Source organism: Mandrillus leucophaeus, unplaced genomic scaffold (assembly GCF_000951045.1).
Source record: "Mandrillus leucophaeus isolate KB7577 unplaced genomic scaffold, Mleu.le_1.0 Scaffold268, whole genome shotgun sequence".
NCBI classification, from domain to species: Eukaryota; Metazoa; Chordata; class Mammalia; order Primates; family Cercopithecidae; genus Mandrillus; species Mandrillus leucophaeus.
The window spans coordinates 2,102,492-2,114,026 of record NW_012102787.1 but is presented as its reverse complement, the minus strand read 5'-3'; the positions used below and the strand labels follow the sequence as shown (position 1 = coordinate 2,114,026).

General features: G+C 44.5%; 1 protein-coding gene across 1 annotated transcript; it reads left to right on the top strand.

The window, feature by feature from the left end:
* The first annotated feature begins 300 nt into the window (after nucleotides 1-300).
* PNRC1 (proline-rich nuclear receptor coactivator 1) lies at nucleotides 301-4,505 on the top strand. The gene is made up of 2 exons (XM_011984440.1): nucleotides 301-1,140; nucleotides 3,419-4,505. The coding sequence occupies exons 1-2, from the start codon at nucleotides 598-600 to the stop codon at nucleotides 3,860-3,862; spliced, it is 987 nt and encodes a 328-aa protein (XP_011839830.1). The 5' UTR covers nucleotides 301-597; the 3' UTR covers nucleotides 3,863-4,505.
* The last annotated feature ends 7,030 nt before the right edge of the window (nucleotides 4,506-11,535 follow it).

The following is an 11,535-nucleotide window of genomic DNA, read 5'->3' as shown; positions in this document are numbered from 1 at the left end:
TTTTAGTGGCAAACAAGAGTGAACTTAAAAGTCAAGGGAAATTTAAGTTTTTTTTGTTTTTTTTTCTTGAGACAGGGTCTGTCTGTATCGCACTCTGCCCCCTCCCTTCCCCACCCCCATCAACAAACTCCGCCGGGACCTTTCAATCCCACCACTCCCTAGCCGGGCAAAGCGCGGGGGCGTGCTGGGGAGGGTAAGGAGGGTGGGGCGGAAACCCAATTTCATTGTTCGCGGGACCGACTCTTCCCGAAAGAGCTCCCTGGCAGCGCCTGCGCAGTGCGCGCTCTTTGTGCCAGGCTGCAGCAAGCTGGTTGTTTGTGTGTGCCTACCCAAAGCGGCGGAGGCGGGGCGAGGGGCGTGGCCTGCCTTGTCGCACTCTGATTGGGCTTTCGCAGGGAAGTGGGCGGGCACGGGGCGGAGCTTCCGATAACAACACTCGGAGCTGGGGCTGTGGCTATTTGTTGCTGCGCCGCCACCGCCCGAGTCATGTTCCGCGATCTTCTCTGGCTCTCCTAGCAGCATCCATCGCCGTCACCCTATTTTCACTGGCTTCACCTCCTTCTCTCCTCGTTGCTGAGCGACAAGCTTCCTAGCGCTATGACCGTCGTCTCCGTCCCGCAGCGGGAGCCGCTCGTCCTGGGTGGCCGCCTTGCGCCGCTTGGCTTTTCCTCCCGCGGTTACTTCGGGGCCCTCCCGATGGTGACCACGGCTCCGCCTCCTTTACCCCGGATCCCGGACCCCCGGGCACTGCCCCCGACCCTCTTCCTCCCTCACTTCTTAGGGGGAGATGGCCCGTGTCTGACCCCGCAGCCTCGCGCTCCAGCAGCTCTGCCCAACCGCAGCCTCGCCGTGGCGGGAGGCACCCCTCGGGCAGCGCCGAAGAAGCGGCGAAAGAAGAAGGTGCGGGCCAGCCCCGCAGGGCAGCTGCCCAGCCGCTTCCACCAGTACCAGCAGCACCGGCCGAGTCTGGAGGGCGGCCGGAGCCCGGCGACCGGCCCGAGCGGAGCAGCGCAGGAGGTTCCGGGCCCGGCCGCCGCCTTGGCCCCGAGTCCTGCAGCCGCAACCCGCACGGAGGGAGCCAGCCCCGACCTTGCCCCGTTGCGGCCCGCGGCTCCCGGCCAAACCCCGCTCAGGAAAGAAGTAAGGGCTGCCAGCGGGCCTTTGGGGAGTCGGGCCCTTAGACGGTCGCGGCTGAGCTCTGGGGCTGCAGGTCCTGCACCGGGGGATCGGACGGGTGGGGGCGGGGTGGGGGGCGGCTGTTTACTCGGGAGGGAAGTTTCCGTGACGCCCTCTCCATTCTTGCTTTGGGGGAAGAAGGGGGAAGGGGAGGCATGCGCTGGTGCTTCTGATTGGCTCCCAGGAGTCGGCCAATGAGAAGCGCCGCTGCGCCCCAGCAACAGCCCCGATTTAGAAGGCTGGCGGCGTTCCAGGAGGTTTCGGCGTTCCGGGCGCGCGGCGGTGTGGGGGCAGGGACGGGGCCCGCGGGAGGGCTGACGTCAGCGCGCGCTACGTGCCCGGCGCTACGGCGCCCATGAAGGAGGCGAGGCCGGGTGTGGGCGGCCAGGGAAGTACGGGGCCCCGCTATCGGCCTCCCGGCTGTCGAGAGCCCCAGTCCTAATCGGTGAAACGCGGAGACGGATTCTGACGTCCCGCCGTGGGGGGTGGAGTGGGCTCTGAGCAGCTTGGTTTCGTTTGGAGTTGTGCCGAAATATGAGGTGCCCCGTGTGGGACGCGCAGTCCAGCTGGGGCTTTGCCCGCCGCGGGCTTGACCTACTTAATGGTTCCTTCTAAGTCGGAGTTGGTAGGAGCCGCACAAAACTGATTTTATTACCGTTGCCACTGTGTACTTCGTGTGTGTCCAGAAGAAGTTTTCAGAAGAGTTAGCGACTGCTGATTGCAGTGCTATTGGATTAGAATAAAATGAATAGAAGTTTAAATGGGATGTCTACGAAATGATTTCAAAGTCTTGTCAAAATAACGTTTGATGGACTTAAGTTCAGTGACTCTTTTCGAAATAATGGAAAAGTTCCCGCTATTTAGTGAAGAATGTTGCATTGAATTAGAGATTTGCAGTTTGTCTGTGCCCTTGGGAAAAAATTACTAAATTTGCCTACCGTGTTTAACTTATCTTCTCAATGTCTCCCACCTTTTAAAATTACACGACTTTTGAAATATCCGTGATTACCTAAAAGCTTTTGTGCTTGTTTCGTGGCCTGTTTTCTAGAACAGCTACTAACCAGGGAGCTCTGGCAGTGAACCTTACAGACGTGGAAAGTTATTCTCTACTTCCGTGTTGTGTCTTGCTTACTACCGCGTTACAAGCGTTGGTAGTGCAGTGATCTAGTGGATTACGTTATGATTTTCCATCTGGTCAAGACTCCTATAAGGCCCACCTAAGTTAGGAAAGATTAAGATCAGTGAAGCAGCGTTCTTGAAGCAGTTACTAAACCAGGAAGTGGGGGGTACACAGCAAACATTGTTTCTGGCACTGACACTTGGAAGAGAGCTCATTAGTCTTAACAAAGTTGTAGAAAGGTCGGCTTGGGTTATTTCAGATTTTTTTAGTTTGACATTTTAGAACTGGTTCACGTTGCATACTGGTAACTAGCAGTGGTGATTAACTGCATTTTTAGTGGCAAACAAGAGTGAACTTAAAAGTCAAGGGAAATTTAAGTTTTTTTTGTTTTTTTTTCTTGAGACAGGGTCTGTCTGTATCGCACTCCAGGCTGGAATGGAGTGGCACGATGGATCTCTGCTCACTGCAGCCTCCCCATCCCAGGCTCAAGGGATCCCGCCTCAGCCAGCCTCCCAAGGCACGTGCTACCACGCCGGGCTTATTTTTATATTTGTAGTAGACATGGGGTTTTGCTATGTTGCCCAGGCTGGTCTCGAACTCCGTGAGCTCAAGCGATCCCCTTGCCTTGACCTCCCAAAGTGCTGGGATTACAGGCGTGAGCCACCCTGCCCAATTAAAGTTTTTGTAATTTCAGCTTTTATTTTATTTATCCAGGAGGTACTTGTGCAGGTTTGTTACATGGGTATATTTCGTGATGCTGAGGTTTGGAGTATGAATGATCCCATTCCAGGTAGTGAGCATAGTACCCAATAGGTCCTCTCCCCTTCTAGTAGTGCCTAGTGTCTGTTGTTGTTCCCCATTTTATATCCATGTTGTACCCAATGTTTAGCTCCCAAATTCACTTACGAGTGAGAACTTGTGATATTTGTTTTTCTGTTTCTGCATTAATTCGTCTAGGGTAATGGCCCCCAACTACATATGTATTGCTACGAAGAACATAATTTTGTTCTTTTCTATGGCTGTGGGCAAACTTAAATACAGCAAAACTAGATATGTGATATGAGGTTCATAACTGATTTTTATCTAGAAACTATATTTACTTTTGTGTTCTTGTCTTTGTAGGTTTTAAAATCAAAGATGGGAAAATCGGAGAAAATTGCCCTTCCCCACGGCCAGCTTGTTCATGGTATACACTTGTATGAGCAACCAAAGATAAACAGACAGAAAAGCAAATATAACTTGCCACTAACCAAGATCACCTCTGCAAAAAGAAATGAAAACAGCTTTTGGCAGGATTCTGTTTCATCTGACAGAATTCAGAAGCAGGAAAAAAAGCCTTTTAAAAATACCGAGAACATTAAAAATTCACATTTGAAGAAATCAGCATTTCTAACTGAAGTGAGCCAAAAGGAAAATTATGCTGGGGCAAAGTTTAGTGATCCACCTTCTCCTAGTGTTCTTCCAAAGCCTCCTAGTCACTGGATGGGAAGCACTGTTGAAAATTCCAACCAAAACAGGGAGCTGATGGCAGTACACTTAAAAACGCTCCTGAAAGTTCAAACTTAGATTTCAGATTTCAGTATGTGTGTAAAACATAATTTTTCCCATATCCCTGGACTCTTGAGAAAATTGGTACAGAAATGGAAATTTGCCTTGTTGCAACATACAATTGCAAAAGATGAGTTTAAAAAATTACATACAAACAGCTTGTATTATATTTTATATTTTGTAAATACTGTATACCATGTATTATGTGTATATTGTTCATACTTGAGAGGTATATTATAGTTTTGTTATGAAAGTATGTATTTTGCCCTGCCCACATTGCAGGTGTTTTGTATATATACAATGGAGAAATTTTAAGTGTGTGCTAAGGCACATGGAAGACCGACTTTATTTGCACAAGGTACTGAGATTTTTTTTCAAGAAACAGCTGTCAAATCTCAAGGTGAAGATCTAAATGTGAACAGTTTACTAATGCACTACTGAAGTTTAAATCTGTGGCACAATCAATGTAAGCATGGGGTTTGTTTCTCTAAATTGATTTCTAATTTGAAATTACTGAACAACTCCTATTCCCATTTTTGCCAAACTCAATTTCTGGTTTTGGTATATATCCATTCCAGCTTAATGCCTCTAATTTTAATGCCAACAAAATTGGTTGTAATCAAATTTTAAAATAATAATAATTTGGCCCCCCCTTTTAAAATAGTCTTGACTCTTTGTGTGTGGCTTTCTCATGTTTGAATGTGTGACTAGATGATTTTGTGTGGTTGGATTTTTTTAACTTCTACTCATACTGGCTGAATGTGAGCCGCCATGCCTGGCCATCATCTACATTTTCTTACCAGGAGCAGCATTGAGGTTTTTGGGCATAGTACTGGACTACTCTAGAAGCTGAGACAGGAAGACCTCTTGAGCCTGAGAGGTGGAGGTTTCAGTGAGGTAGGACCAGGCCACTCCAGCCTGGGTAACAGACACAGTCTCAAAAAAAAAAAGGCCAAGAGGAAGTAAGGGAGACAGATTTTGAGTGGCATGTTAAGCAATCAGGTCAAGTAAAGAAGATGGAAGATAAAAAGGAACTTTCTATTTGATGTTTTGTATGAGTCACCATTCCTTCCTTACAAATGCAGATAGACCTTCCTCACAAATGGATGGGAAGCTCATTTGGAAGTTTAGTTTGAAGATGTCCCCAAGTTTTAGTCACCAATTTTCACTTGTTAGTAATGTGTTGTAAATATTAATACTCATGACTGACGACAATGAGTTCTGACATCTCTCCCAAATCAGTTTGTGATTCTGGAATGTTCACAGGTGTTAACACATTTTTGCATATGGTTATAAAAATTCCTACACAATGTAATAGTCCTACTACCTCAACCACACCCTTCTTTCCTTGTCCAGCGTTTCTCAGCTCTTGTCATTTTGAGCAGTATGTCTGCAATTTAATGTGTGGGGGCTTATGTGTAACGTATGTTCGAAAATAGAAGGATAAATGGCAGAGCTGAAAGTTTAGGTGGGATGGGGAGAAAAGACAACTAAAATACAAGCTATATTCCCCACTCTACAACAACAAATGCCTGAAGAGAGAGAAAGGTAGGGTGAAGGGACTAATTTTGGTGAGAAAATTTTCTCCTTGGGAATCTGACACCTTAGTAATACTGAGTTGAGCCAGGCACAGTGGCTCAGGCCTGTAATCCTAGCACTTAGGGAGGCTGAGACGGGTGGATCACGAGGTCAGGAGTTCAAGACCAGCCTGGCCAAAATGGTGGACCCTCATCTCTACTAAAAATACAAAAAAATTAGCCAGGCGTGGTGGTGTGCACCCCCAGCTACTCGGGCGAGGCTGAGGCAGAAAATTGCTTGAGCCCAGGAGGTGGAGGTTGCAGTGAGTGGAGATCACACCACTGCACTCCAGCCTGGGCGACAGAGCAAGACCCCACCTCAAAAGAAAGTAACAGTTGAGCCTTAAAAGAGAAGTACTTGACACACAAAAAAGGAAAATAATTGCGAGAGGTAAAAGTCTGAGCAGATGGTGGTGTAAGAAGATGTACAACGCTGTAATCCCAGCACTTTGGGAGGCTGAGGCTGGCAGATCACCTGAGGTCAGGAGTTGGAGACCAGCCGGCCCAACATGGGGAAACCCTGTCTCTACTAAAAATACAAAAAATTAGCTGGGTGTGGTGGTGGACACCTGTAATTCCAGCTACTCTGGAGGCTGAGGCAGGAGAATCGCTTGAACCCGGGAGGCGGAGGTTGCAGTGAGCCAAGATTGTGCCACTGATCTCCAGCCTGAGCAATGAGTGATACTCCGTGTCAACAAAAAAAAAAAAAAAAAAGATGTACAATGTCCAGTAGCTTAAGAGAAATGCAAGGAAGGAAGGGAAGTTTTTTGAAGGTATATTGGGGTAAGAACACGAAGGGCCTTCAGTGTCATGCGGAAGAGCTTCAACTTTATTCTGTAAGCATGGCAGTCCTCAAAGGTTTATGAGTAGGGAATGGAATGCTTGCTTCAAAAAGAAAACGTAGAAATAGGGAGGACAGCTTCATAAGGGAAAGCTTGAAACAGACTACTTAGGTGAGGATATGTCAGTAGCTCAAAAGAGAAAAGGACCTGGAGGGCATTATCAGAGGCATGGGCTTATTTGGGGGAATGTTTTAGAGCTAGAATTGAGGATTGGGCATCTGAATAGAGGGTAAGGAAGAGACTTGAAATTGAGCAACTCAAAGGATAACACTCAATTAGGGGGTTGCAGGGGAATCAGAATTATAAAGGAAGGTCATTTTGATTTGGCATGTTGAACTTTGGGGTGCCTCTAGGACATCCATGTGGAAAAGCACAGCAAATAGATAGAAAATAGGTCAGATCCAGAGGTATGCCTTTGGTAAATAGTGCACAAAGCAGTAATTACAACAGGGAAATGGAAGTGGAATATTTTGTCTCTATGTCTCCTTTTTCTCCCATAAGATTTAATGCTTTTAGGCCAGGCACGGTGGCTCACGCTTGTAATCCCAGCACTTTGGGAGGCTGAGGGGGGCAGATCACTTGAGTCCAGGAGTTTGAGACCAGCCTCGGTGAAATAGGGAAACCCCGTCTTTACTAAAAATACAAACATTAGCCGGGTGTGGTGGCGCATGCCTGTGTTCCAAGCTAGTTGGGAGGCCGAGGCAGGAGGACTGCTTAAGCCTGGGAGGCAGAGGTTGCAGTGAGCCGAGATAACGCCGCTGCACTCCAGCCTGGGCAGCAGAGTGAGACTCCCTGTCTAAAAATAATAATAATAATGCTTTAACAGTAGTCTTGACCTCGTCCTCTCTGCCTCCTATGGACTATCAACTTCACTGTGATAGTAAATTAGTTGTTGAATTAGAATTTCCTCATGAAACTTACACAGAGGTTGGTTTTTTCCCATACCTGTAAAAGTCTGTGTTAGCAGACAGTTCTAATTTGAATTCTGAATTCTGATAGCAGGGGCCCAGTTGGTGCAAAGGAGGAATGAAATTTCCTTCCCTTTTCTACAATTTGAAATTGGGTGAAACTGATCTTTTATAACTCTTTATCTCTTCTTGCAGCTCTCTCATCTCCTTATAACCCTCTTCATCTTATTGCTGGATAAACTATCCTTTGTTTTCGTGGGTGGAAGGCAATTTATATGCAATTGATATCTGCTTCAGGTTGAAGGAATCAAGTATATGCATCCTTGGGTATGAAAGGCTGATAGTGCCATCATACTCCTATATTTAAATTTTTGAAGGACATTGCTAAACTAAATACATTTTAAAATCACAGAATTGCCTTGCTGAGTCTGATCCTTGAGCCAACTCCTGCAAGTTGTTTTCTCATTGTTGTACTTCTTTCCTTCTGAATCTAGAAATCTCCCGGAAACTGTTCCATGAGTTTTCAAATGGGGAAAGAAAGTATGCCTGTGTTGTGAGATGAGATGGTGTAGGAGACAGAATTGTGTAAACACAAATCGTGTAATTCAAGAACTACTTGTTTTGTTAACTTGAATTATAAAAATGCCTAATTCAATAACAATTTAAGATTTATAAAAGGTGTTGCATTTAGTGAGGGTCCACTGTTGAGATTTTAGAATTCATTTTCTAGAGCAGGGTTTATAATAATGTGGGCTTAGTGTAGAACTGGCTACACAAATTTTAAATTCCCTCGTTAAAGGAATAGCTTATCATAGATTATGTGACATTAATCATAGTTTCTGAATTTAGTAATGGTAAAAAGGAACAAAGTGGGACAATTGATAGAAGCAACCTACATAATTTATGAAAGTCAGATGCACATTTATCAAAGGAGTCTACATGTTCTATTCAAGCTGCATTTAATTAGAAGAGGTCAGATAATCTTGAACATTTAACAATAAAAGACAAAATGACATTAAACAATAATAAAAATACCTCATTTCTCTAGTTACTCACACAATATTTTTATGAATGTGGAAGAAAAGATTCAGAAAGTTAAGTAATTTTTCCTAGTCTAATACAATTAGCATTCAGAAAAATATGTCTGGTTGTAAAGACACTAGATAATAATCACACTTCTCCAAAGCTGGTTATATATACACGGCTGCTCCTACTAAATTATTACAGATAGTTCTCTCATTCCAAGATTAGAGTTTGTTAATCTGCCGTTGTCAAATGCAAATTACAAATGTGTTCTGGCATCTTGGCATTTTAGGATCTTGGGCAAGGGATGGCAAGCAGAAGTGTTTTCTTTTTGCTTTTGTTTTCTTTTTTTGGAGACAGAGTCTTGCTCTGTCACCCAGGCTGGAGTGCAGTGGCACAATCTTGGCTCACTGCAACCGCCACCTCCTGGGTTCAAGTGATTCTGAACTTGAAGCTTCCCAAGCAGCTGGGACTACAGGTGCGCGCCACCCTGTTTGGCTAACTTTTATAGTTTTAGTAAGTACAGGGTTTCGCCATGTTGGCCAGGCTGGTCTCAAACTCCTGGCCTAAAGTGATCTGCCTGCTTCAGCCTCCCAAGGTGCTGGGATTACAGGCATAAGCCACCCCACTGGGCCTATTTGAGACAGGGTCTTGCTCTGTCACGCAGGTTGGAGTGCTGTGAGTGGCAGGATCACAGTTCATTGCAATCTCTGCCTCCTGGTCTCAAGTGATGTTCCCACCTCAGCCTCCTGAGTAGCTGGGACTACAGGGACATGGACATGGGGTTTCACTGTGTTGTCCAGGCTGGTCTCAAACTCCTGAGCTCAAGTGATCCACTGGCCTCGGCTTCCCAAAGTGTTGGTATTATAGGAGTGAGCCACCACACCCAGCCAAAAACATTTTCCCTTTTTATGTTTTCAGGGTTTTAAAGTCATTTCTTCCTTTTTTGTAGCCATTTTGATGACTTTTGGTTACTTCCAATTGCAAATGTTTGATTTAAATTGAACTCACAATTGCCTACTAACAGTAAGATTTTTAAACACAAGATCTTTATTATTTCACTTGACAACATGGAATCAGAGGGCTTTCTGGTCCCATCAAAACTTTGGATAAGTTACAATTTGAGGGAATTTTCTAACTATAAAACAAGGGCTTTCAACAATCCCTTCCAAAGTTCAACAAAATTAACCTTACTCCTCAAATGACTAGGCATTTAATGCTCTCAAATTTTTTTTGTTTTGTTTTGTTTTGAGACGGAGTCTCGCTCTGTCGCCCAGGCTGGAGTGCAGTGGCTGGATCTCTGCTCACTGCAAGCTCTGCCTGCTGGGTTCATGCCATTCTCCCGCCTCAGCCTCCCGAGTAGCTGGGAAGGCACCGGCCACCATGCCCAGCTAATGTTTTGTATTTTTAGTAGAGACAGGATTTCACCGTGTTAGCCAGGATGGTCTTGATCTCCTGACCTCGTGCTCCGCCTGCCTCGGCCTCCCAAAGTGCTGGGATTACAGGTGTGAGCCACTGCACCCAGCCTCAAATGTTGTTTTTACTCTAAGTCATAAGTACGTATGCTCTCAAATTTTAGAAAGGATTACTATCAAAGACTGGAAATGTCCCTTTTCTACCAGTCTTTCAAGGCTCTTAGAGTCACTGTGCATTCAGTCCAGTCTCCTTAACCATCCAGGTCTATTTCTTAAGTTCTTGTAGATGCCTGAGACTAGATCCCGAATTTCAAAAATAAGAAAACAGAATTGTTTATGAAAGCTATTCAACCAACATTTTCTGGCTATACTTTAGCTAATTAGAATACCCCATGTACGAATATTCCAGTTTTTTGGGTTTTTTTTTAAACTTTACTTTGTTAAATTCAAAATACTTGGGGGATAGATGGAAATATATGTGGCAAAGCAGGTGTAATTAACTGCTAACTGTAGAATCTAGGTAGTGGGTATATGGATGTTCCACTTTAAAATTCAGCTACATTTAACATTCTTTTTATGCTAAGTATTTTTATAATAAAGCGTTAAAGAAAATAGAGTTGGGGAAAATTAAGGCTGCTTTACTGGTTGACTCCAACATTATATATAATTTGAATATTTGCTTTTTTTCTAATAATTCTAAAAGCTCACTTAAATGTAGCATACAGCACAAATAAGTTGATCTTACGAGGTTGTAAACTTTGAATCTTTTGAATGTTTTCCTCTGCATTTTCAAGTAGGTTGGTTAATTGGTTATAACATCTAAAAAAACAGAACTCTAGTTAATGACAGAAACACCAAGGCCATTGTAAGTAAGAGCTGAAAGATTAGAGAAACCATAACGTATTTAAGCACTGGCTTATTTAGGAAATGTGACAGATAACATTTAATGTTAATGTTGACATAAATGTTAATACTTGAAGAATAATTAGAGAAGGATACAGAGGTTAAGTAGGGATTATAAAGATTCTGAAAAGGCCTTGGCTCGGTGGCTCATGCCTGTAATTACAGCACTTCGGGAGGCCTAGACAGTAAGATCACTTGAGGCCGGCATTCGAGACCTGGCAACATGGTGAGACTCTCCATCTCTACAAAGATGCTGAAAGGGATTTATTAACTGTCCATGGTTTGAGAAGAGAGTTAAATAAATGCAAGTGGAATAACAAACTGCAAGCAGTGAAAGGAAGTGTGTTTATGATGCATGTCGCCAGGCACGGTGGTGCGTGCCTATAGTCCCAACTACTTGGGAAGCTGAGGCAGGAGGATGGCTTGAGTCCAAGAGTTCTGGGCTGTACTATGCTATGCCAGTTGGGGGGTCCACACTAAGTTCAGCATCAACACGGTGACCTCCCGGGAAGGGGGACCACCAGGTTTAGTAATGAGGGATGAACTGGCCCAGATTGGAAACAAGGAAGTCAAAACTCCCGTGCTGATCAGTAATGGGATCATGCCTGTGAATAGCCACCGCACTCCAGTCTGGGCAACACAGCAAAACCCTGTCCCAATAAATAAATAAATAAATAAATAAATAAATAAATAAATAAAAGATGCATGTCCCCAGAAAAGAAAGGGGCTGACTGAGGGTTACTTAGCACTGAAGTGACTAGGGAGTAGAGTGTAAGGCAGCATGCAACTCTTAACATTTCACCGGTTCCTGCCTTTTAAAGCCTTTCATGCTGAATTAACACCAGTGAAGTAAATGAGATGCTGAAAGCATTGTTTGAAATTATTTCTTAAGTAATGTAATTCCACTTTCTATGATAGACACTGAAACTACAATCTTTTGGTCAAAATAAAGGGTGGACAAGGTGTGGTCACAAAAGCCCAAATGAGTATCAATTATATTTGACCACTGACAGGCAGCTCAGA

Bases quoted from the DNA above. Each gene is read 5' to 3' on its own strand.
- PNRC1 (XM_011984440.1), top strand. From the start codon at position 598: ATGACCGTCGTCTCCGTCCCGCAGCGGGAGCCGCTCGTCCTGGGTGGC. The intron at 1,141-3,418 runs GTAAGGGCTGCC...TTGTCTTTGTAG, and splicing joins AAACCCCGCTCAGGAAAGAA to GTTTTAAAATCAAAGATGGG.